At 50.5% G+C, this 23,799-nt stretch overlaps 1 protein-coding gene across 5 annotated transcripts in view; it reads right to left on the reverse strand.

Moving 5' to 3' along the window:
* Cars2 (cysteinyl-tRNA synthetase 2, mitochondrial) overlaps nt 1-23,791 on the reverse strand; it is a 36,718-nt gene extending 12,927 nt beyond the window's left edge. Inside the window, exons 1-9 of one of the 5 annotated variants that reach the window (XM_027938790.2) lie at nt 23,553-23,787; nt 23,306-23,356; nt 19,592-19,709; nt 12,404-12,475; nt 11,766-11,871; nt 10,969-11,052; nt 6,372-6,501; nt 5,274-5,407; nt 2,043-2,110 (exon numbers count right to left, since the gene is read on the reverse strand). In XM_027938790.2, coding sequence (XP_027794591.2) covers nt 2,043-2,110; nt 5,274-5,407; nt 6,372-6,501; nt 10,969-11,052; nt 11,766-11,871; nt 12,404-12,475; nt 19,592-19,709; nt 23,306-23,356; nt 23,553-23,752 — 963 coding nt within the window. In that variant the 5' untranslated portion in view covers nt 23,753-23,787. Of the gene's footprint in view, nt 1-2,042; nt 2,111-5,273; nt 5,408-6,371; nt 6,502-10,968; nt 11,053-11,765; nt 11,872-12,403; nt 12,476-19,591; nt 19,710-23,305; nt 23,357-23,552 lie in introns of all 5 variants that reach the window. The other 4 variants (XM_027938791.2, XM_071611644.1, XM_071611646.1 and 1 more) reach the window with 4 other exon arrangements.
* Between the last annotated feature and the right edge of the window lie 8 nt (nt 23,792-23,799).

Below are 23,799 nucleotides of genomic sequence, written 5' to 3' on the forward strand. Positions count from 1 at the left end.
GGGCAAGACATACCGCTCTGCCTGCCGCTGAGAAGCAGGGAGGGCGAACTCACACACATACTGGAAGCAGTGTGAATGGCATCAGGCCAAGCCTCCCTTCAGTCACAGAGAACACAGAAGACACAGAGGTAAATGGCACCAGGAAGAAGCAGGCAAACCCAGAACGTGGAATGCTCGCTGGGACGGTGGCCCAGACTCTTCATGAGGGAAGATAAAGTTAGAGTCAGCTGCACATCACAGACCTAAATGGGGGCTGGGGATACAGCACAGTTGGTAGAGTGCACCACGATTCAGCCTGTGCTTGGAGGGGGTCCTGGTACGCCACGTGGCGAGCCGTGACATCATGATGAGTGAAAGTAAGCAGCCATGAAGACAAATGCCGAGTGACCGGCAAAGGAGCCCTAACCAGGGAAGTGGGAAGAGGGTGGCTGCCAGGGACGGTAGCATGGGGGAGCGGGGAGCTGTCCAGCGGAGCAGGGTTCTGGTCTTGCAAGATGGAAATGCCCTGGAGAGCTGCTGCACGTCTGGGCAGCACACCTGGGCGGCACACCTGGCAGGCCCGAGCTGTACAGGGATTACCATGGTCAGTTTTATGTTCTCTGTTAAAACCAACTTTCCTTAAATGACTAAAATGATTCAATGTCCAAATGCAACTCATGAACCTTGACTGGATCCTGACTTTACACGAGAAGAAAGTTATAAAACACAACTTGGGGACCAATGGAGAGATTGGTAACACGAAGAGACTGCTGCTGACCTTGTAGGTGTCTGGATTACGTAGCAAAGCATCCTTGTTTTTCATCGTTGCATGTGATACAGAGGCATCCTGCTGTCTGCAATGTATGTTCTGATACTTTTGTGTGTGTGTGGTGCTGGGAATTGAACCCAGGGCCTATGTTTGCGAGGCAAGCACTCTACCAACTGCGCTGTGTCCCCAGCCCTCACAGTGAGCACGCACACAGGCACGGGCACACTGAGAATGCGGTCACCCAGAGGATGACTCCTGGCCTAAGGGTTATGTGGAACTGCTGAGAACCAGCAGACACAAGAAAAGCTGGTCTGTCTGTTCCTGCCGGTCTGCACAGTGCACACAGGGATGCGCCCGCCCGTCTGTTCCCGCCGGTCTGTGCAGTCCATGCGGGGACAGGCCTGGCTTGTTCCTGCCGGTCTGCACCATGCACAGGTCGGGCCTGTCTGTTCCTGCTGGTCTGTCTGGCCAGTGTCACTTTCAGGCTGCAGCCAGAGGACCTCCGATGGGTTGGAGGTGAGGACGCATGTCTTCCCCACATAGCAAACCAGTAACTGCAGCATGTGTGGTGGCCTCTGCATGTCACCTTCAACTCTCTCTCCTGTGAGTTTGAAACTTTGATAAAACTGAAAACTTAAAATTTGAGAAGCGTGCATCAATGCTCTTTCGAGGAGCTATCCCTGTCAGCTCACTCAGATTTGATGGGAGGAGCGTGCAGTGGTTGGGTATTTAGGTGACGATTCTCTGATTACTATCTTTATCAATTTATTTCACAATTAAAACTAAATTTAACTTTAAAGACAGGCCCAATGACAGGGGTAGCAATCAAACTGTCTGCACTTGCTGCCACCACACACTGACAGTCCCTGGGTCATCACCACCACAGTGTTTCCAGGTTGATCAGGGAGACAGCCAGCCCTGGGCCTCCTGAAGGCCAGCACACACCAGACGTACCAGCGGGAGGTCCAAGCCCACACTAGTGGGAGGAGGCTGGCCAGGGACATGGACTCTAGCAAATACAATCCAAGAGCTAAAACTTAAGAAAAAAAGTGGGAGAAGGAGGTGCTGTTCTGGGAACACCGAGGAGGAAGGCAAAGGCTGACCCAGAGGCAGAGCGGGAGCAGGGCGTGCAGAGGCCACGAGGAGGGTGGCTACTGGGGCTTTGAGACCAGGAAGAGCACGGTGGCTGGGAGGAGGTGGCAGCGGCGGACAAGGACCCCAAATCCAATGGTTCTCATACTTTCGGGGCAGCGTGCTGAAGCTGCCGGCCCCTCAGGACACACAAGCACAGTACCTTAATAGTGATGTAGTTTTTCAATGATTTGGACATTTTTTCTTCTTTGCCTTTTATGTGCAAATGCCCTGAAACAAAAACAGAAGCATTCCCTCTGAGCTGGGTGAGGAGACCCTTCACCCAGCTGTTGCCACTGCTGCCCTGAGTCTCAGGTGGGGAGGGTTGGGGAGGCTGGGCCAGGCTGTGCTCCCTGGAGAAGCGGGAGAAGCCGGCCCTGCACCACAACGGCTCGTGCCACGTAGGTGCCGGCGTGAGGCCTCCAGTCCTCACTCCCCCAAGGACGTGTCACACCTATGCTCACTCTGCCGCTCCAGGGACATCCTTGACACCCTGGGGGATGACCACATGGTACCCAGGACAACGGCCAAGCATGATGGATGGCACCTTTTGTACTCCCGTCCTGTGACCCAGAAACACTGCCATGTCCCATCCAACACAGAAGACATGAGCCCTCTCCCAACAGCGAGGCAGTGGGAAAGCCCGCTGGGCTGCTCAGGGGACGAGCCTGTGGCTCCAGGTGGGACTGCTATCTTACAGGGACAACCTCCCAGACTTCTCTGCACTGCAGTATGGTTTCACCCTGTGTGCATGAAGGACAGGAGGAAAGCCAGACCCACTTAAGGAACTTTTAAATCTGAACCGAGAATTCTTCCTGACAATTTTATGGTTTATCGCCAAGGGAGGGCCCCACTGTACCTAACAGAAGCTTCTTCCTCTTTTTTAACACAACTTCAAATAATAAGGGTGTTCCAAGTTTGTGTTTCTGAAAACTGGTAAGATATGACTTCCAAAAAGATACGTAACCTTGAGCAGGTGGCTCTAAACAACATGTCCCACACAAAAGCATAATTAAAATTTTAAATGTTGACAGCATCTGGAAAATCAGACATGTCTGCTGAGGTCTGAATGTTTATGTCCTCGCCAACTCATGTGGAACCTAGCCCCGAGGATGTGTAGGAGGTGGAGCCTGGGAAGTGAGGTCATGAAGTAAGGCCTCTAAAAGTGGTATTAGTGTATTAAGCTGTTTTCTGTTACTATAATGAAATACCTGAGGCTAACTACTATATAAAGAAAAGATGTTTATTTAGCACACAGTTCCAGAGGTTCAAGGCCATGGGGCTGGCATCAGCTTGGCTTTAGTGAGGTAGATGGCATCATAATGGTGGCATGAGAGGGAGCAATCATACTGACAGGAAGCCAGAGACTGGAAAGGGTCAGGCTCCCTCCTCTAATGATCCCCATGCAGAAGCAACCTGGGTCCTATGAGCTGCTTCTGACGCGGTGTCCCCAGTGACCAGTCACCTCCACCAGGACTCACGGCTTAAAGGCCCCGCCACCTCAACACCACCACACTGAGGACCAAGCTTCCCACATATGGACCCTTGAGGGCACATCAAACCATACCTGAAGCCTAGCGATGCCCTGTAAAAGGAACCCCAGAAAGATCCTCAGCCCTTCTGCCACGTGGGACACAGAAAAGAGAGCTGCCTGTGGACCAGGGAGCAGCCCCACTGGGCTCTGGGTCTGCCAGGGCTCAGATGTGGTGAGCAGCACGTTCCTGCGGCTACACGCTCCCAGCCCATGGCTCGTGGAGAGCAGCCCCACTGATGAAGTCACCCTTGACTCCATAGCTCTGTCCCCTCTCCGCGGAGGAGAAACCCTAGGGACATGGGGGACTCAGGGACACCGCTGGTTTTCTAGTGTGGAGTCACATTGGTGAGGTGATTCCAACTGAGCCAGTAGATGCCAAGAGCCCTCTCCCAGCCACACTCAGAGGTGGCCTGGCCTGCTACCTTCTGGGCACCCAGTTCATGGGGACCCGACAGAAGCCGACAATGTCTGAGCATGGGCTTCAAGGTCACCCGCACCCCACCCCACCCACCCAAGGGACAGCAGAGTGTCCGCAGAGGGATCTCCATTGTCTCAGATAGTCCACGCGGCGAGCTGTCCCAAACCTGCCATGGGGGGTGCAGTGATACCAATTTCCAGGACACTGAGATGTGGCGTGGGGACCTCTCAGTAGGCCCTGTGCACATCTGCTCTCTGAGGACACAACTTGCAAGTCCTCACGCTCAGGCGGAGACACTTGTTTGCACATGATCTAATATGGAGAACAGTCACCTGCATGGCGACAAATTTCAGGTGCCCCGAAGAGTGGGGTTTTAAATGTCCTATCCCCAGGCAGTGGGCACCTCTCTCCTGCGTGAGCACCACCTGAAATGGATGGCCATTCTGTTTAAGGCATCCGTGGAGCAGGCCCCATCACTGGCCTTCAGGAGCTGCTGAATTCAGGGAAGGGGTCGATAGTCGGCAGCTGTGAAGTCTGCGAATGACAGTCCAGGCCCAAGGCTCTGCACTAATGAACCAGCCCTTCCAGAGAAGCCGTCCAAAGAGGTGGATGCAGCAGTGTGGGTCCTTGCCTCCCCCAGGGAGTGGGGTAAAGGACCACGGTAGGAGTACACTTCAGGGCAAGCGGCCTCCCATGCTCCTTCCCACCAGAATCCCACCTGACGCCTACTCAGACAACGGCACTATAATGTCCCCATGCTCCATCTCCTAACGGGGACAACCTGACTTTCTAATCCAAGCAGGGACTCACAGCTGGCATTTACTAGATGTTGGTGTGTGCACCCCCAGCCCTGCCCCACCGCACACTCGCCTTCTTTGTCTAATAGCTCAGCTGTCCTTCCCAAAGGGCGGAAAACCTAGTAATTCTGGCCTCATGGCCTTTATCAAAACTTGAACATATGAATCTTCTTATGCATCAAGGTGAGTTCCAAAATCGCCATGCTCATGGGAGGGCTGACTCCACGGTGCCGCTCTGCTCCGAGACAGAGGCCGTGAACAGCGGAGCAGATGCCAGTGTCCTGAGGAGGACAGGTGCACTGGCAACCATGCTGCAGCGCAAGAGGCAGGTGCCCTGAAGAGTGGGGTTTTAAATGTCCTATCCCCAGGCAAGCTTCTGAAGGTCTATCTAATGGTTTACTTGAGAGACACTCACACAGAACAGCGCTGTAAAACACTTTCCACATCCTAGTCAGTTCCAAACAGGTGTATCCGTTACTCCAGTCCAAGGAAGTTTGTGACTGAATGGCTAAAATCCAAAGGTGATTTCTGACAAGTCCATCTCCTATTAGCTGACCTATGTATTTCCAAATGTGGCTGCTTCCACAATACGGACAGGATTGACAGAACATAAAGAGAACAAAGTAGTTTCAAGTCATTACTTACCGGAATGTAGAAAATAATTTCCCCACTGCTCACACTGATGGAAGACCTCACACTGTGCAATCTCGTTCTCGTGATGGGGAAACGCTAAGTCCACCCCACCTGAGTGGATATCCAGCTGACCTCCAAACACCATGCTGCAAGATGGAGCGGAGAAGGGAGTGAGTTCACATAACGTGTCCTCCGAACCACTTCTCACCCCAAGTCCCTCCAGCCTCTCTATGCCACCGAACCCACTCATGTCAACACAAACCAACTGGCATGATGAGGTATGTGAAGGCAGCAGGGAAAACTGAAATTTTGCCACAAGTCCCCAGTTCACAGCTTTTCATCCTGGTGCAGAGACTGAATTCTCTTTGCTCCAGGTTCAACATACAGTTAAAAAAACTTACAAAATTACCTTCTCTTACTGTCGATAGGGAGATTTAGTGGGTTTCCAACTTCACCAAGAGCTAGAACTATAAAATCAGGAGAATTTTTCATTCAGTTTTGAAACTGTAACTAATGGCCACAGATGAAAAAGTCCATCAGCCTCCCCAGCTCTGTGGCTCCGCTGGGCTCCGCTGGGCTCCGCTCACCGGGTGCCTCTGTCCTGCACACCTGCACAGTGAGCTACCAGGGCTGGCGGGGAGGCGAGGCTGGGTGTGCCTACGCTCACGGGAGGGCTGACTCCCGGTGCTGCCTCTGCCCTGAGACGGAGGCCGGGAACAGCAGAGCAGGTGGCAGTGGCACTCGGGGGCCTCAATGGCACTGCTCAGGTTGAGGGACGTGGGCACCGCAGACAGCAGGAGCCCAGAGTAGGTGTTCCTAAAATGCTTATGGACATTTCCAAAGGTGCCACGGGCTGGCTGAGGGCCTCCTGCCCCAGGGGTCTGGCTCCACACACTGGGGCACCCCATGCTTGGGCCACCTGAAAAAGGTAACCTGGGGTGAGTGAAGGAAACCCAGAAGACACTGGAAGGCAGCCTCTCCTGGAGGACCGGCTGTGTGGAAGGCCTGCCACGCCCTGGCTTTGGTTCCCCTCCTCCCTTGCCCACCCAGGCTGTGCTGGCTCACTCTCCCATCCGCGTCCTCGGCCAGGCGCAGCCCCGGGAGCCTTACCTGGCCATGGCGGAGCATTCGATGTGCCAGCCGGGCCTGCCGTTCCCCCAGGGCGAGGCCCAGAACACCTCCTGGGGCTTAGCTGCCTTCCACAGGGCAAAGTCACTGGCGTGCCGCTTGTCCGAGTCCCCTGCCAATGTCAAACGGTTAATCAGCAGGGCCCATGTGAACCACCAAAGCCACCTTAGTGAGATGGCGCGTGCACATCCCAAAGACCCCGTTCCTGCTAACACCTCAGTTTCCCACTGTACACCTGGCTCTTTCCCCTTGAGGGACAGAGGACTAGCGAGTCTTCCACCAGGAGACGGGGCGGCAGAGCCAGCCAGGCAGGGCGTCCTCAAGCAAGGCCGACCAGGGCGTGCAAGCTGAGGCGTGGGTCCCTCCTTCTCCTTGAGGAAGCCTGTTTGTCAGAGACTGAGTTTCAGAATAATTTTTCCAAAAATGTCGACGATCACAGCATGCAAAGGAAATCGCCCAGGGCCAACCGCACGGTAAGGAAGGGAAGTCCGGCCGAGGACTGATGTTGTGTCCAAAGTCATGCCGGAGTCCCCGTGGCACGTGCCTCGTGTCTCAGACTGGAGAACATCCCTGACTCGTGGGGTGCCCCCTACACAGGATGCTTCCCATAGGACGCCCACCCGCTTCAGCGACTCCGACAGACTCTGCACTTGACTGAGTGCTGAGGTCCGCTCCAGGTCAGTGCCTCCTGGCTGTCACTGCCTCAGCCGCCTCCACTTACAAACGTCACACAGCCACAGCAGAGCAGTGCCGCTGGTGGCTCGCAGGCTGGAGAGCAGGACCAGCAGCAAGGAAGGGCGGGGGCCACCCTGCAGGAGGTCGAAGTGAAGACAGAGCCACAGACAGAAATCCAGAGACTAGTGGAGAAGAGGGTGGCCAGGCACTCGGGTAGGGGAGCAGCTGGCCAGAGGCCACGACAGGCCTCTTGGTGCAGAAAGCAATGCCTGCAACGTGAAGGTGGCTCAGATGAAACTGCACTTCCTGCAACGCAACTCTCTGTCCGAGTGGGGCCCAGAACCTCTGTCTAGGCTGCTTAGCCATGGAGGAGCGGGCCAGCGGCGGCCACTCTGAGGGAGGCCTGTGACAGCTCACTCGCCCCTTGGTTGCTTAAAGTGCTCCTGGTGCTCCCATATGGATGCTCTGACGAGTCCCCTGAAGAGGAAGGGCCACCTTTTATCCAGGTCACAGGGTGTGTTGTCACATCAGGTGACACAGCAGGTGCCCAAGCAGTGACATTCTGTGTAAGACTGCCCACTCTGGGCCAGGTCACCTGTGTCCCCCCAGCGCTACCTCACTGTTGACCTCAAGGGGGCTCCACTGGTGCAGCACCCCGTGACTCCCCCTCTGCCTATGAGTGCTGAGGCAGGTGTGATGTTGAGCCCCGTGAAAGCCCCCCAGGAGGGCGGGCTTCCTCAGAGCAAACACCAGACCCTTTTCAGGGTCAGTGGGGACTCTGGAACATGCCAACTGTTCCTGACGAGACTTCAAAGACAAAGGAAAGTCCTCTGGGAACCAAGCAGGTAGAATGGTTCATGCACGGGGCCCAGGAAATGGAGCTGTTGCCCTAATGTCAGCGTGCTATGCTGGAGAACACGGGTCACAGGTGGAGGTGTGAGGGGACACCTTGGCCATGGGTTTTACCTCCAGCCAGGCTAACGTGGAGGGGAACAGCCACCTGCCAACAGGCACAGGCTCAGAAAACTGCTCCCAGAGGGGCTCTTCCTTCAGAAGTTCCTGGGAGGTGAGCCAGACACACGGCCAGGGCGAGGTGACATCGTGAGCCAGAAACACGGCCAGGGCAAGGGTGACGTGGGACGATGGGCAAATGGAGCTGGACAGCACCAGACAGCCAATGCTGAGTGCAGACGTGGGGCACCCGCGCTGAGTGGCACAGAGGAAGGAGGCCTGGGCAGAGCACTGAAATGCAGCACGTACACCTAAGACCGAGCATTCCCAGTGACTCAGACACAGCCGGCCCTCATAGGTCACCTTCCAAGGACAACACTGAGACCAGCTCCACAAAGACTGTGCATGGAGTCACCAGGCAGCAACCTGTCCACACAGAGCATTCCACAGATGAAAGAGGACAAGCTGTGTGGCAGCACATGGAACCCCCCTGTGACAAGCACCTGTGCCCTAGCACAGCAGAGGGGACCCAACCAGAGGCAGAGACCCTTGGTGCCCCGTGGGGAATAAGGACCATCTACAAATCTCCACCTGCAAACTGATAACCAGAGTAGGCTCCTGGATCCCACTGCCCATTACAAAGTCCCCACTGAGGAAAGGGGCCACAGGACACTCCTCTTGTGAACTGTGTGGGGCAAGTGAGGGAGGGACACAGAGGCCAGAAACACCCTAGAGGATGTGAATATGGAGCACAGCTCAGCTTCACCAGAGTGCAGGGACCCTGCTCAGAAAGGTGAGGAGGTGACACTGCCATAGACCAGTGGTTGCTCCTAAGGGCAGGAGGGGCTGGGATGGGGTGCGATACACAGGCCCTGGGTCTCTAGATTGGTGCCACTGCTGTATCCCTTCACCAGAGATGACCAAGGAGCCTCCACCCAACACGTCACTAAGCTGGGCATAAGTCTATGTTATTTTTCATTGGGTTATTACAACAATTGAGAAGTTAACTGAAATGACATATACTGAAACATTAGAATTTTTTTCATCCTAGGCACAGTAGCACACCTGTAATACCAGTGACTTAGGAGGCTGAGACAGGAGGATTACTGTTTGAGGCCAGTCTCAGCAACTTAGTGAGGCCCTGTGCTACTGTCTCAAAATAAAAAATAAAAAGGGTTGGGGTGTAGCTCAGTGGTAGAGTGTCCCTAGATTTAATCTCCAGTACAAAAAACAAGAACACAGTTTTCATTGTGTACAAAGATGAGTACATATATTATCTTCGTTTTGTATAAACTTATGCTCTAATTTTGTATTTTCATACTTGCTTTTGTATTAGAAAACAATTTTAATTTTAAAAAGTGTTGCAACAAGAATGTGAAGCAACAGGAACTCTTGTATTCTTTTTTGGGGGGGCGGGGCAAGACTGGGGATTGAACCCAGAGTCTTATGCACACTAGGCAAGCGCTCTACCACTGAGCTACATCCCCAGCTTGTTTTCACTAAGTTGCTGAGGCTGGCCTTGAACTTGTGATCCACCTGCCTCAGCTCTGAGTTGTTGAGATTATAGGCATGCGCCACTGCACCTGGCTCAGGAACTACCTTTCATTGCTCGTGGGAGCACACCTGGCTCGCCATTTTGGAAGACAATCTGGCAGTTTCTTACAAACCAAATGTAGTCTTACCATATGATCCAGCAACCACACTACTTGGAATTAACCTGAAGCTAAAAACTTACATACAAACAAAAACCTGTGCACAGGTGTTCACTGCACCTTTAATTACAGCTGCCAAAACCTGGAAGCAACCAAGATGTCCTTTAGGGAATGAATGGATTAAAAAATCTCAGTGTACCTGGACAATGGAAGATTATTCAGTATCAAAGAAAAATGAACTCTCAAGCCCTGGTAATGCAGAGGGAACCAGAATGCATATGACTAAGAGGAAGAAGTCAATCTGAAAAGCTTGGACCACAAGATTTCGACTCCGGGACACTGGAAAAGCAATGGAGGGAGTGACAGACCAGCAGTCACCAGGGAGGGTGCACAGGGCAGTGGTGTGCAGGCAGTAACTGCTGGGCCATGCCATCTCTGCATCTGTCCAATCCACAGAACCCATGGCACTAGGAGGATTCTAAGCTATGCCCTTGGGTGACGCAGACAGTCCATGTTGCTCATCCACTGTGACAAATGGACACTCTGGTGGTGATGCTGGCAATGGGCAAGGGCCAGCCGCTGCAGGGGAAGAGGTCATAGCAACTCTTGAAGCCTACACTTAATCCTGCTATGCACCCAAAGCAGCTCAAATAAAAAATAAAGTCCATCAAAATAAAATAAAAGACTGCAGCTGATACTAGAACGCATAATTCTCACAAATCCCTGTACCCGGAAGGCACCCTAACATGTGCTCGTAGCCACAGCTCACGTGAGGATAGCCCCCCCTATGGAGGGAGCAAGGGTAAAGGTAACAAATACAATTTCTGAGAAGTCACATAAATAATGCTACAATAATTAGGTTTAAATGGCAGTCTTCAGGACAGGAAGATAGTACACTTGGCTCTCTTGGACAACTTACTTTTGGGTTTCTGCTTGTTAGTCTGGAGTGGAGACAGCACATAACAGATCCCAAGGTGCTGGTGGGGACTAGTACATGACGGGAGCAAGCCACAGGAGTGTCGAAATGTACCTATCATGCCACAAACACCAAGGGGAACAGGAGAGTGGGTGAGCAGCCCGGCTCTCAGAGCAGGGCCGGGTGGAGCCGCTGCACCTGCTGCTGACGCCACACTCCATAAGCTTCATCCATCCATAGAAGTGAGTTCAATGTGCAATGTGACCATGATCAGGGCAGGGCCAATGTCACCATTTCTGAGCAAGTCAAGGCCCAGCTCAGACCTTGCTCTCTGGAACCCAAGTGAGGCTGAGGCTTGGGGCCCAGAGGGAAGCTTGGCACCCACCTGGCTCTCCAGCAGGCCCAGGTGCCACGCCGACCAGTCTGCCATACTTGTCCCCTCTTGACTGCAGATCAAAGTAGACGTTGCCTGTTTCACGAGATAGTTAGGCATTCATCACTTCTTGTCTGAAATATCAGCATATCTCAAGGTTGATATCTAACGAGTTATTAGAATTTAAATACAGAAGATGGCATCCTTCACTTGACCCCTTTTGCTATATTTTAAAGGCAGAATTAACAGGGACTTAGAATCTCGGTCTGACCACACCCTGGGCACCTTTCATTCAGAGATTCTGCTTGCTGAGGTGTCACGGGCAACTAACTTTTGAGGCCCACTGACAAACGATGTACCTATGGAGAGAGTGGCCCAGGGATAAACCCTAACATGAAGGACATGTCTCAGAGGTCTTGATCTTGTCCCCAAGCTTTGTTAATACAAATTCCTAAGCTAAGCTGAAAGAAGACCACAATGAACGCCTGTATACCTCCCATAGATTGCAAACTGGTACAAGACCAGCTCTCCAGGCCCATCTTCTCCTGGGATAGGGAAACGCAAGAGTTTTGTGGGGAGACGCACACAGTGGGAAATCCCAGAACTTTTTTTTTGCAATGTGGGGGATTGATAGGCACGTGCTCTACTGAAGAGTTACAACCCAGACCAACCCCAGCACAGTTTTGCTGCAAGAACCAAATTCAGACAGACAATATAGCACTCAGCCTATTCCACAACTTGGATGTGTCCAGCTTCTTGAAACCCCAACAGCATTACTCAATGACCAGTTCTGATAACATAAAGCCTACCTTTTACTGTTGGATAGGCATACCCACGAGCAATTATTCCTTCAATGAACGAGATTATCTGAGGAATGTTTTCAGTTACTCTCAAGTACACTGTTGGAGGGAGAACCTGGAAGAAAGCAGAGACACAACCATGTTTCCCTCGTTCTAAATCACAGCACAGGATTCAGCTCGACCTAACTGCAGCCATGCTTGAGTCATAACTCCATGACTGCCTCAGAGCAGCCCCAGTCGGTTTTGCCCGAAGTTTCCCAGCAGAGTATAGACCGACAAAGCCATAAGTGGCTGCAACTGAACCCTGGCACCAGGAACTCTTATTAGTTTATGATCATCCAGGTCCACTCTAACCAGGATGAAGTCACTTTTGTCCTAATCCATAAATATGCCCCTTTCTGACCCAAATTGCACGAATCCAACTCATCTACTGCTGCACAGGATCATGCTGCTGCCTGTAAGCCCAACGAACTGCACCCTGTGCGGTCCTGGGTCTGTCGGCCTCCTTCGGTCTCACAGTGGCACACTGGGACCAGTCCTCATACACTCAGACTGGACTGCTCTGGAACACCTAGGTCAGCTACTGCTGCCCTTCACAGTCCCAGCACACTTTCCTCATGGAAAGAAAAGCCAACCACACACTTTACCTTCAGGGCTGCCATGTCCTGCTTAAAATCTTCTTCATACAGACTGGCCAGTGAAGCAGGTGACACCCTCATCTGCAGAAGGACCGGATGAGCATGTTAGAGCCCAAGACCCCACTGGAACCACAGAGGCAGGCGCCCCACAAATGCACTTCTCCACACCAAAGGCCTCCTGGGGATGGAATCAGGCCACCAAAGCCCACCAGGAGGGAGGGACTGCGTGAGCACGGCTGGGTCCAGAGGGGCATTAATTCCAGGTCCTACACTTGCACCAGGAGCTTAGCTAGTTGAAGGCTTACTGACCTTGTTCTGTGGTTAGAGAAAAGAAGAAATGAACAGTGTCACAATTTCCATTATATAAGAAACAAACAAACTCCACTTCTCCAAAACAGGGCAGAGCCAGATCTAGTCTTCTTGTGCACGTGCTGCTGGGCTGGGGCCCAGCCGCACCATGTGGGCAGGCGCTCTGCCATCAAGAGGCAAAGCCCCTCTCTTTGCCTTCAGGAGGAAAGAAGTGGTCAGAAACACATTTGAGAGGAGATCCCTACAGAAACATTTTGAAAGTGATTCAACATACTAATCAGGGGTACCGAAGCCCTGAGGTCATGTGGCTGGGCTCCTGGGAATGGATGAGGCCACCAAAGGCCACCAAAGCAGCATGTTGCACCTTGAATGTTGGGTGCATTTGGGGCACAGGCCTGTAGCTCCTGCCAGATTTTCACAGAAGGCTGGACCTGGACTCATCTAGGTGTGTCACTGTCCAACAGGGACACGCCATGAACAGAGGCTCCGAGGCTGCCGGCCTCACATTTGCAGCCACAACATGCCACCTCTATCACATGCTAGACTTGCCTCTGACCTGCTCTGTGAAATAGGTCTCCTCTCCTTATGGCTGAAGATATTTCTGCTCCAGAGCATTAAGAATCATCTTTCTCAAGCTTCTCAATGCCACACCTGAGGCTGGGCAGCCACATCACCTGAGGCCTGTGTTCCTCCTGCCCAGGGCTCTGAAAGGGTACCATCATCCCAGAAACCAGGCCAGTGAGTACTCACTGAAGCTGCTCACCCAGCTGTCCTCTCAGCCCCGTGTGCTTGGCAAATCAACGAGCTAAACCTCGCAGCCTTTGCTTTCTCTGAAACGTGGAAATACCCCCACCCAGTCATCCCCCAGACCACTGTGAAGCCTCGCTGTGTACATGCTTAGGATGGCCCTGTGAGGAGAGAACACAGGGGCTGGGGTGTAGCTCAGGGCTGTAGCACTGGCCCAACACGGTGAGGCTCTGGGCTCATCCCCAGCCCTGCAGACAACCAGACAGAAAACAGCAGCACCACCATTAAAGACAGCAAGAACTCAGCACCTCGCACCAGGCATAGTCCCGCTCCTGGGGCACAGTTCTGTGGTGAACACAAACCATTTAGTCAAGAACTAGGTTAACATACTCATTCAGAGGATGAGACCAAACAAAAATATGTTTTCTTGCCACATCGGAAGTTTCAAGTACTATGTGATTTTGGACCTAAAGATCTACAGGTTGCTCTTCTTTACCTGTTTCTAATGTCTTCTTCTGCATAGATAATTCACCTCCAGATTTCAAATGACTTAAAGGGTACACACCGGCTTCCCTCCCAGGAAACACCTTGGCCGGTTCTCACTACCATGAATGTGGCTAATTCGTGTGTCAGATGTGGCCCACCCTGCTCAAACTCCTGGCTTCTCCTAGCAGCACACGGCATCCCACATCTCTGCACTGCAGACAGAGCTACACTGTTCTTTGCAAAGGCTGCCTGTACCCCATCTCCCAGGTGTGTGGTAGCTACTTAACCCATCCCTGCAGAAGGGCAGTCTCAACTTCGCTGTTACAAACGCAGCCACACACATCTCACAACACCTGCCCCCAACCGTCTCTGAGCTGTACACCTGGATGGGAAATGCTGGTCAGAGGGAGCATGCACACATACTTGACTGGCCATTGCCAAACTGCCCTCTGTGGGAATTACTACTGACACCTGACCAGCAACACCAAGGTCATCTCCTTCCCGCACCCTCACCAGCACAGTGTTGGCAAACTTCTAGACTCTGTCTCTGTAACACCCAAAGGCTTTTCTGTTATAACTGTAATTTAAACTAATTTTATTTAGAGTGAGTTAGAATATCTCACATGTTTAGGAACCATTCTTATTTAATGACTTCTAACTCCCCTGTTCATTTTTCTATTGAGTTGTGGTCTTTTTCTTATTGATTTGTAGAAAGTAATTTTATATAAAAGAAGTTAACTTTTTATCTGTGATGTAAGTTTCAACTTTTTTCAACCTTAAGGTTATGGAATGTAGAAGCTTTTATTTTTACATTTTGTAATTTTTTTATATTTCTGAATCTTTTCTCAGAAGTGGCTTCTGGGTTTGGAAAAACTGGGAAAAGCCTTCCCCTACTTGAGGCTCTAGGAGTGTCCTGGGGTTTCTTACAGTAATCTGTGGATCTATTCTTTTAGATTTAAATGTTTGATCTGCCTCAAATTTGGCTTATTTGGTATATTTTGTTCTCCAGATGGCTAACCAACTGTCCACACTTTTTAATGAATAGTCTACCTTTTCCCCTATGGATCTGAAATGCCATCTTTTATCATACAACAGATCCCCCTTAATTATTGGGCCTATGTGTGGACTGTCTCGTGGGGTCCACTGCTTGTTTTCTCAGGTTTTGTACAATCTGACTTTCAGAGCCTTGACAGGGACAGAAGGCAGGTCAGGGGCTGCTGGGGCAGTGGGCGGGAGGCAGACGGAATCCGGGTCACTTGGGGTTAAAGGGCCATGTGTCCACAGAGCACACCATCTCCACATCCATCCCAAATGCCTATGAATGAATGACACACGCAGCTCACTACAGGCCAGTCATGCAAATAAATAAATAATAAATATAATAATAATAATAATAAATGAAAACAGAACATTCTCCTCGGCGTTTAACTGTGTTTTCATGTGGTGGGACCACTCCTCAACATTCTTCTTTGAGTCTTTGTACTCCTGCTGTTTTTGCTGCTCCACATGAACTGAGTGTCCACTCACCTAGTCTGACAGGACCACTGTGCACACAGACACCAGGGACACCTGCACTGAGAGGCTCACCAACTACTGTCCACACCAGCAGCTCGCCCTGTCCACACAGGGGCACGCCGGCTCAGAAGCCCAGCCCCAGGAACCTGTCCACAGAGAACGTCCACACAAATGCCAGTCGACTGCTGTGAGGTCAAGGAGGGGAATCACACTCTAAAAGTCGAACCACTGAATTTAATTTTCTTTGTGTGTCCCAAAGCACTCTACCACTGAGCCACTCCACCACAAAGTTCAACTTCTGAGCAGCTAGTCACGCCACATGTTGGCACGGAACTGCTCTCTCACTGTGACAGGATCCCAGACAATGCTGACATGGGGACATGTCCTTGTTACATTGCGTTATTTCCTAGCTGTCCCTCATCACCCCGGGGTACTTCAAGCTAGAGCTCTCCCCCACAGGGAACTCTGTTATGCTGGGCCCTCTGCACTCAGACTGAGCCTCAAGATGTTCTAGAACATTCCACCTTCTTTCCAGGAAGCATGGGGCGCTATTTCTAGGCGAGAACTACAATAGACTCCCCTTATCCTGAAGCAAAGAGAGCGAGGGCTTGAACCATGGAGACAGCTGGAGACAGCCGAATGACTCTCTCAGCCTGAATGCTGCCATGCAGATGTGCCAGGCCTCTTGACTCCTACTGCAGACCTATTTGAAATCTGTGGGCTTAGCCCTGACAAACTGAAAACACACGCCAGGAATTAAAGTCAAGGGAACAACTCAGAAAAGTGTGATGTTGCAGCTGGGCATGGTAGCACGTGCCTGTGATCCCAGATACTCAGGAGGCTGAGGCAGGAAGATATCAAGTTTGAGGCTAGCCTGGGCAACTCATGAGACCCTGTCTCACTTTTTTTTTTATGAAATCTTTTTTTTAACAGCATGTAGTTCGATGGTAAAGCACTTGCCTAACATGTGTGAGACCCTGGTTCAGTCCCTACTACCTCCCCACCCCAAAACATGTAATGTTGTAATTTAAAATACTTTTAAAACAAGTCTTGGCGCAGAGGGCATGAAGACATCAACCATCATGACACACCTGCACTAGAAGCAGCCCACGGAGAGGGACGAAACCAGTGTGGTGACCCTCACAGCCACACTGCTCTGCCTCAGAAAGGAGGAGCACTGACCCAGGCGAGGACACGGATGAGCGTGAGGCCGTGATGCTCTGCAAAGTGAGCCACTGCCAAGGAACAGATACTGCCAGTGTCACGCATGGGGAGTCCATAGAGACAGGGTGGGGGCTCCAGGGGCTGGGGAGAGGCCAGGGAGTCGTCGGGGGAACAGAGTTTCAGGTGTGAAAGACGAGTGCGCTCTGGACAGGATGGCAGGACAGTGCTCACAGGGTAAAGGTGCTGCTGCCGGTGACCGCACACCCAGCTAAAGGTCGTGTTACGTTACTAAAAATAGGAAGAAAACAAAAAAGTCATTTTGCCTTCAAAAAATCTGCATTAGGGCTGGGGTTGTTGGCACGAATGAGCCAGGGGGTTTAATCCTCAGCACCACATAAAATAGAGGTACTGTGTCCATCTACAACTAAAAAACACATAAAAACAGTCTGCTTCAGATTTTCTCAAAAAGCCTTTTTGCTGAACACTGAAAAACATGTCCCCCTAAGCATGGTTTCAGATGTGATTACTATATAGAAGTGGGGTGCTATTTCTAGGCGAGAACTACAACAGACTCCCCTTATCTATGCGGACATGTTCTAAGACCCCCCAGTGGATGTCTGGAATCACAGTATACTGAGCCCTGTGCATACTGTGGCTTTCCCTACATGTACACACGTATGGCAAAGTTTAATTTGTGATTTTCCCTACATGTACATACATATATTAGAGTTTAATTTATATATTACACAAAGTAAAAGGTTTATAGCGACAAATGAGGATACAACAGTTCTCACAGCTTCTCTTTGACACACCCGAAGTGTTCTTGGCTTTGAGGCCATGGCTGAATACAAGTGGCAAGCCCCTGTCAGTCCATCTGATGGGCAGACGGCAGGTGAGCGCAGGTGGAGCGTGGGGGCGCTCCAGTCATGCTGCCCAGAATACCGCACAAGCTAAAACTGGTAAATCATTTATTTCTGGAATTTTCATTTTAAGATCTTAGACCACAGCTGACTCTGGGTAACTGACACCTTGGAAAGAGAAACTGAGGACAGGGCGGAATACGGCAATCTGTTATAGCAGCACAGAATGGACCAAGACAGCTTCCAATCAGCCAGACTTCAGGGAAGTCCCGCTCTGGAAGACTACTAGGAACATGTGCTCTATTAAACCCAGCCAAGCCCTACCCCCAGACCCAGCAGGCAGTCTGCAGAAGCACTGAAGACGAGGGCACTTTGCCTGTCCAGGGGGCTGGGCTAGGCGAGGGCTCCAGTGAGCCTCTCCACCCCACACGTGTTGGGAGTTCCCACTGTGACAAGTATTTGCACCAGCTCTGAAAGGCAAAGGTACTGAACAACTATCCTAAGATAACTGTTCACAAAAATATGAGGTCAGCTTCACTGACTCAGGAGGGATGCGTGCTGTGCTGTGTGATGGCTCTATCAGCCACTCCACCATCATGCCAGTAGGCACAGTGTTCCGAGGAGGCGGAGGGAACACATTCCTGATTCCCAGCAGCAAGGAATTCACAAAAGACAAAGTCAAGGGCCCACAAAGCCCTCTGGCAGAGGTGATATGCAGGACACAGCACCCCCAGCCACCCGGGAGAGCTCAGGGAGGTTCCCAACCTTCCGCCTGTCTGACAAGGATATTCTCACCCACCAAGTCTTTTGAGGCTCTGACAGGTGTGGAACCAGACCTTGTTGGGGCCCTCAATTTGAGCAGGAAAGACATGCTTTCTGCCAATGCCTCAGTACCTGAGCCATTCACACCTGCAAGGCCCTGCTGGAAGGGCCTGCAGCCAGAAGCCCTGGGCCCGTGGCCCTGACCCAAAGTCTACACAAGCTGCAGACTCTCCCATACTCCCTACCCTTCCCTGTAAAATGTAGACATGTCCTTCAAAGTGAAAGTCCTATCATGTCTGAGACTGTCAAGGATGTAAGATAAAGAAGGGGTGAAGACCAAGGACCTTTACAGGCTGAGGGAAACTCGGACGCAGGAACTAAAGGGTAGAAGATTCCAGAAGAGAAAGGAGGCACTGCAGGGATGGAGATGACCCTGGGATGGGCCTGTGGCGGGGACGGCTATGCCCCCGACATCAGCACACTGCATCATGCCCACTTCCTGGCTGGGAGGGACACAGGGTAGCAACGCAGGTCCTTATTCCTGGAAGAGTCACAATGTGTGTTCAGCAAAGAGGGGCACCAAGCTGGAGAGAGCTTACACAAAGAGAAGATGAACGTGCACACAGCAGAGTCACGGCGAGAAATCCTGGGCAGGGTGTGGGCAGTCTTTGTACTGTTCCTGCAGTTACTCTGCAGATGACAGTCTTTCAAGAAAAAAAAAATTTTTTTTGGTAAAATTACTTTATTTTCCTCTCGTATTTGCTTTATATCTTGCTTTAAAAAGTTATGAAGTTCACAACTTTATACCAAAACGTAAGAAGACTAGGCTATTTGCTTATAAATATTTTTCTTTTTTTTTTTTTTTTTGTATGTGATGATATTAAGCTGGTATCAATTTATTTATTTATTTTTATAAACATTTTTCAAGAAAAATTTAAACCTTAAGTAAAATGTGTTAACAAAAGCACAAGCTCTGCCCCACCCAACCAGTGTGTGCAGAGACAGAGTGTTCCCAGAACAAAAGCCCCTTCTATCAAGAAACAGAAATGAAAGGCACCAGCAGCAGAAACACAGGACGCCCAAGGCCAAGAGCCAGCTGCCTGGGGGAGAGAGCATCGCCTCCCTGCAGGGTGAGGGCGTGTAGGGGTTAGACTCAAGCTGGGACACCCCTGTGGAGTGAGGCTTTGGGGCCACCATTCCACGGGCCTCACTGCCTTTCCTGGCCACTACAATATGGTCACATCTACTGGGCCACGTATGAATGATAAGGTGTGAGAACAACTTGTAAAATATGAAAAAAAGCAGCTTCCACCGATGGATCAAGTGTTGATGAACGGAAACCTTCTGTGCTTACCTCATGGGCTCTTTTGATGATTTTGTCATCCACGTCTGTAACACCCATCACCATGACTATGTTGCACCCAAAAACCTTGGTTAGGATCCTTCGAATTATATCAAATCTAACATATGAACTGAAAGAAAAAAATGTTGGGCTCTCTTTAGATTGCGCAAAACCATTATTATTATCCTTGAAAAAGTGCATTATAATTTAACATCCTGCTACCTAACTTGAACTGTGTAACATAAGCCATGACCAAATGGGGCTAGTACAAGGAACAGCCTTCTGACTGACGGGGTCCTCAGGAAAAGCTGACAATGGAATTGCATCAATTTCAGGACACAATGTTAGCATTTTTTAGTTTTAGAGCTGTTGAGTGAATTTACATCTATTTAAATGTACAAAAATTCACTCATAATACAATCTTATAAGGTAGTTATAATACTGAGAGTTTTTGCTATTCTTGTTCATGTTCTAGAATAGTTCTAGTTTCTCACTAACATGAAATGCATAGAAGTAAATAATCATAAACAGGACAAGTGCGATCCTCTTAGGGGTGCCTCAGGTTACTCCTAAGAATATGAACCATTCTAGAAATGCAAAAACAGCAGCTTGTTTATATGCCATGCTGAAGTAAGTCGGATTTTAAAACCAAAAGAGTTTAGAAGCATTTTAACAACTCAAGGCTTGTACTCTTTTCTGAACTGAATGGGCAAAAACATGTGAAAACCATGAGGTTATTCTCCCATGAAAGCAACCTTGAAACTCCAGGTCAGCTAATCTCATGCTCATCTCTATCATCCATGCAGTCTCTCTAAATCTGAGTTCACAAAATCATTTTCCTCCAGAAATAAAATCCTAGCACTTTAATGGTCTCCTCCTAAAGCACACACAAACACAGTTTAGGCTAGAGCTTGACCATAATGATAAAACTACCTCCAAAAACTCCTTGCCAAGATATTTACCCTCTCAGAGGCTCAGTCTGATTATTTATAAACTGGGCAAAATTCCACTAACTCACAGGACTGTTATGCATGCAGGTGCTCGGGCAGCATGAACTCCAAAGAACACAAGCTATGGCTACCATCTTCATCTCCGTGGCCCTCTGGAGGTGGAAAAGACTCCACAGAATTGAAATTATTATTATTATTATTTTGGGGGGTATCAAGGATTGAACTCAGGAGCACTTGACTACTGAGCCACATCCCCAGCCCTATTTTGTATTTTATTTAGAGACGAGGTCTCCATAGGTTGCTTAGTGCCTCACTGTTGCTGAGGCTGGCTTTGAACTCGTGATCCTCCTGAGCCACTGGGATTACAGGCATGAGCCACTGTGTCTGGTCAGAATTGAGATTTAAAAGAAACAACTAACAGGGACCTAAAACAAATGGCAACAAGACTTGGGTGACATACTCCAGAACTCAGGCTGAGCCCCAGAAGTGCCCTCAGGAAAAGGCAGAACTGGCAGGGGCTGCAAGTGGATTGTATCCATGGTAGCTGCTCCTGTGCATGCACACTCTGCAGTGCCAGACAGCCAAAGTCAGATGCATGGGCATCAAGAGCTAGAAACCTACAAACAAACCGAACACAGCAAAAACAAACAAAAAGAGAACCAGAGGCCTCCACGGCCTCCTGTGACTCCCCTGACAACCACACCGTGTCAGCCAGGAGTGCCATGAGCCAAGAGTGCCACTCGCAGCCTGCTTCCCAAGCATTGAGTGATGACATCCCAAACCCACTGGATGACTGCTAAGGAAAACTCCCAGAGTTTTCACTAGAGACACTTCCTCTCCACTCCATCCCTACAAGACGGAATCTCAACTGCTGGGACCAGATAATGCAACACCCTCCCTGTCTGGCTCCAGCCGGCCCCTCCAATCCCCTAGATGAACCAAACTGGCTGATTTGTTTTCCCCAAGCAGGACTGGCACTTCTCTGCCAACCTCTTCTGGATGCCTCTTTTGGTTGAGCTGAGCTCTGACCAGGCTCCAAGTGCCTTGTGAAGCAGGCACTCTCTGGTCCCCGCTCTGTTGGTGCTGAAATAATTATGTCATGCTAATGAAATTAAATGATTAAGCCCATAGCCACTGAAACAGTCACAGGCCTAAGATGTGGGAAGGAAAGTGAAGAGCCTGGAGTGGGCAAGAGGTGGGGACCTCCTGTCAGCCACATTCAGTTCAGTCCGCAGGGACAGCAGCCAGGCCAAGAGAATGTCAGTGGAGCAAATGGGCCTAGCTTTCCCCAGTCCCTCTGAAGGCACTAGGTGTGCAGAGCACATAACAGCCATGATGTCAAGAGGGAAAGTGCGTGGTGAGAGGCAGACCAAGCTACACCCCTGCTCCAATGTTCCGTAGTGTGTGACTCAGGAAGGCCACCATCCTCAATAATGGCTGAGCCCTTATAACACATCACACAGCAAGTGCAAGTTAAACAGGATTTTATGAGTATTCAGTCCTAAAATTGCTGTAAAGATTTTTAAAAGAATGGGATATTATCATCCCCATCTCAAAGATGATGAAACCAGGATTGAAGCCTGGCCCACCTGTAATCCTAGCAACTCAGGTGGCCAGTTGGAGGCCAGCCTCAGCAACTTAGCCAGACCCTGTCTCAAAATAGAAAAATAAAAAGAGGGCTAGGGATGTAGCTCAATAGTAGAGTGCCTCTGGGTTCAATCCCCTATACCACAAGAAAAATGAAAGAAACTAGGATTTGAGCAAGAAAGTGAGTTATCCAATGCCAGGAAGCTAATAAATGTCAGGAGCCAGAAATGACCACCCCCTCCCCCAGCACACGCTGGCCTCTTGATCTCACCAAGCCCTGACACAAACACCTAATTCCAAAACTTTTTACTATGTAGTGGCGCCCCACCTCCTCCAAAAAAATAAAATCTTAACTAAGCTTCTCCAGAAATCTTCATCACAATTGATTTATTTAAGACTATAAGCAAAAGTTCAATGTAATTAAACTTCCTATTTTCCTGTTACTCTATTTTACTTGGCCACTGGCCTGGAAGAGATCAGCACTCCAGGTGCTGAAGGCCCCTTTACTTGTTTTTCACAAACATGTATCTAATATAGTAGTTTGTAGAAGTGTTTGCAAGTGCAAAATGTGATTGAAAAAAAAAAAAAAAACACAAATCCTTTAACAAGGCCTCTGGCCTTGAGCTGGACTTCACATAGATATCTACATTTTTAAGATAAGAGAAGTTACCAATTGGGCTCCATGGTAACAGCTGGCAGGGGAGGAAAGGAAGGGGAGAAGAAGCTCTCCCCTTCTCAGGCTCTGTCCTTGAAGGGTTAACTTGCCCAGAACAGTGAAAAGCTGCTTTTATGTGAACTTCTGCAGGCTGTGAACTTCTGAGCCCCTCCCCTTACATTCTGGGTATAAAGTTCTGAAACTACCTGAACTTGGGGTTCAGGGGATTAATTGATTACAGCAAAAACTGTGGCCTCTGAACCTGGCCGCAGCCAAATAAAACTGTTGCCTGCTGTCTTCAGTGCCTTGCCTCCTCTGCCCCTACAGCAGCTACTCCACACTGCCTCCCTGAATTACTACTCAAACCAAATGAAACTATTACTGTTCTTCCCACGATGTCTGGGTTGTAGTAATTTAGAAATTATTCAGTACCCTTAAATTGTCACTTTAGAGATTTTAAAAGCCCTTAAAGGTTTATTCTTTCCCAAATAAATGGTCCCTTGACAGGTGAAAACTAAAATCCAGGAAACTCACCAAGCATGGCCAAGGTGTGCGTGATCGTATACAGTTGGTCCACAGCTATACCTGGGAACAAGTTAAGACCCATCACGTGAAACACCTGCATACTCAGCTGCAGGACCCCACACGCACGCCCTTCAGGCAACCTGCGCTGCGCGTGCCCAGCTCCCAGGCTGGCAGCGCTGCCCACCGCACCTGTCCACCACGCCCAGACCACCGACCCCGCCCGCCAGCCGCACCGCCCTCCGCCCAGCCCGCGCACCAGGAGGTGGCGTCCGCGCGGGCTACTATCAGCCGGTCCTTCCTGCCCGTGAGGCTGTTGTACACCTGCACGCCCGTGTCGCGGCCCTCCGGCTGTAACCAGGCCCGCCCGCGCCCCTCGCACGCCGTCCGACTCAGCCCCGGGCCCAGCGCGGCTGGGAGCAGCCGGGCGAGCAGGCCGAACGCGCGCGTCTGTAGCATGTCCTCGGCTGGCGAGGGACCGCGACGCGCCAAGCTACGCAGGCACA

This window comes from Marmota flaviventris, chromosome 4 (assembly GCF_047511675.1).
Source record: "Marmota flaviventris isolate mMarFla1 chromosome 4, mMarFla1.hap1, whole genome shotgun sequence".
Taxonomy (NCBI): domain Eukaryota; kingdom Metazoa; phylum Chordata; class Mammalia; order Rodentia; family Sciuridae; genus Marmota; species Marmota flaviventris.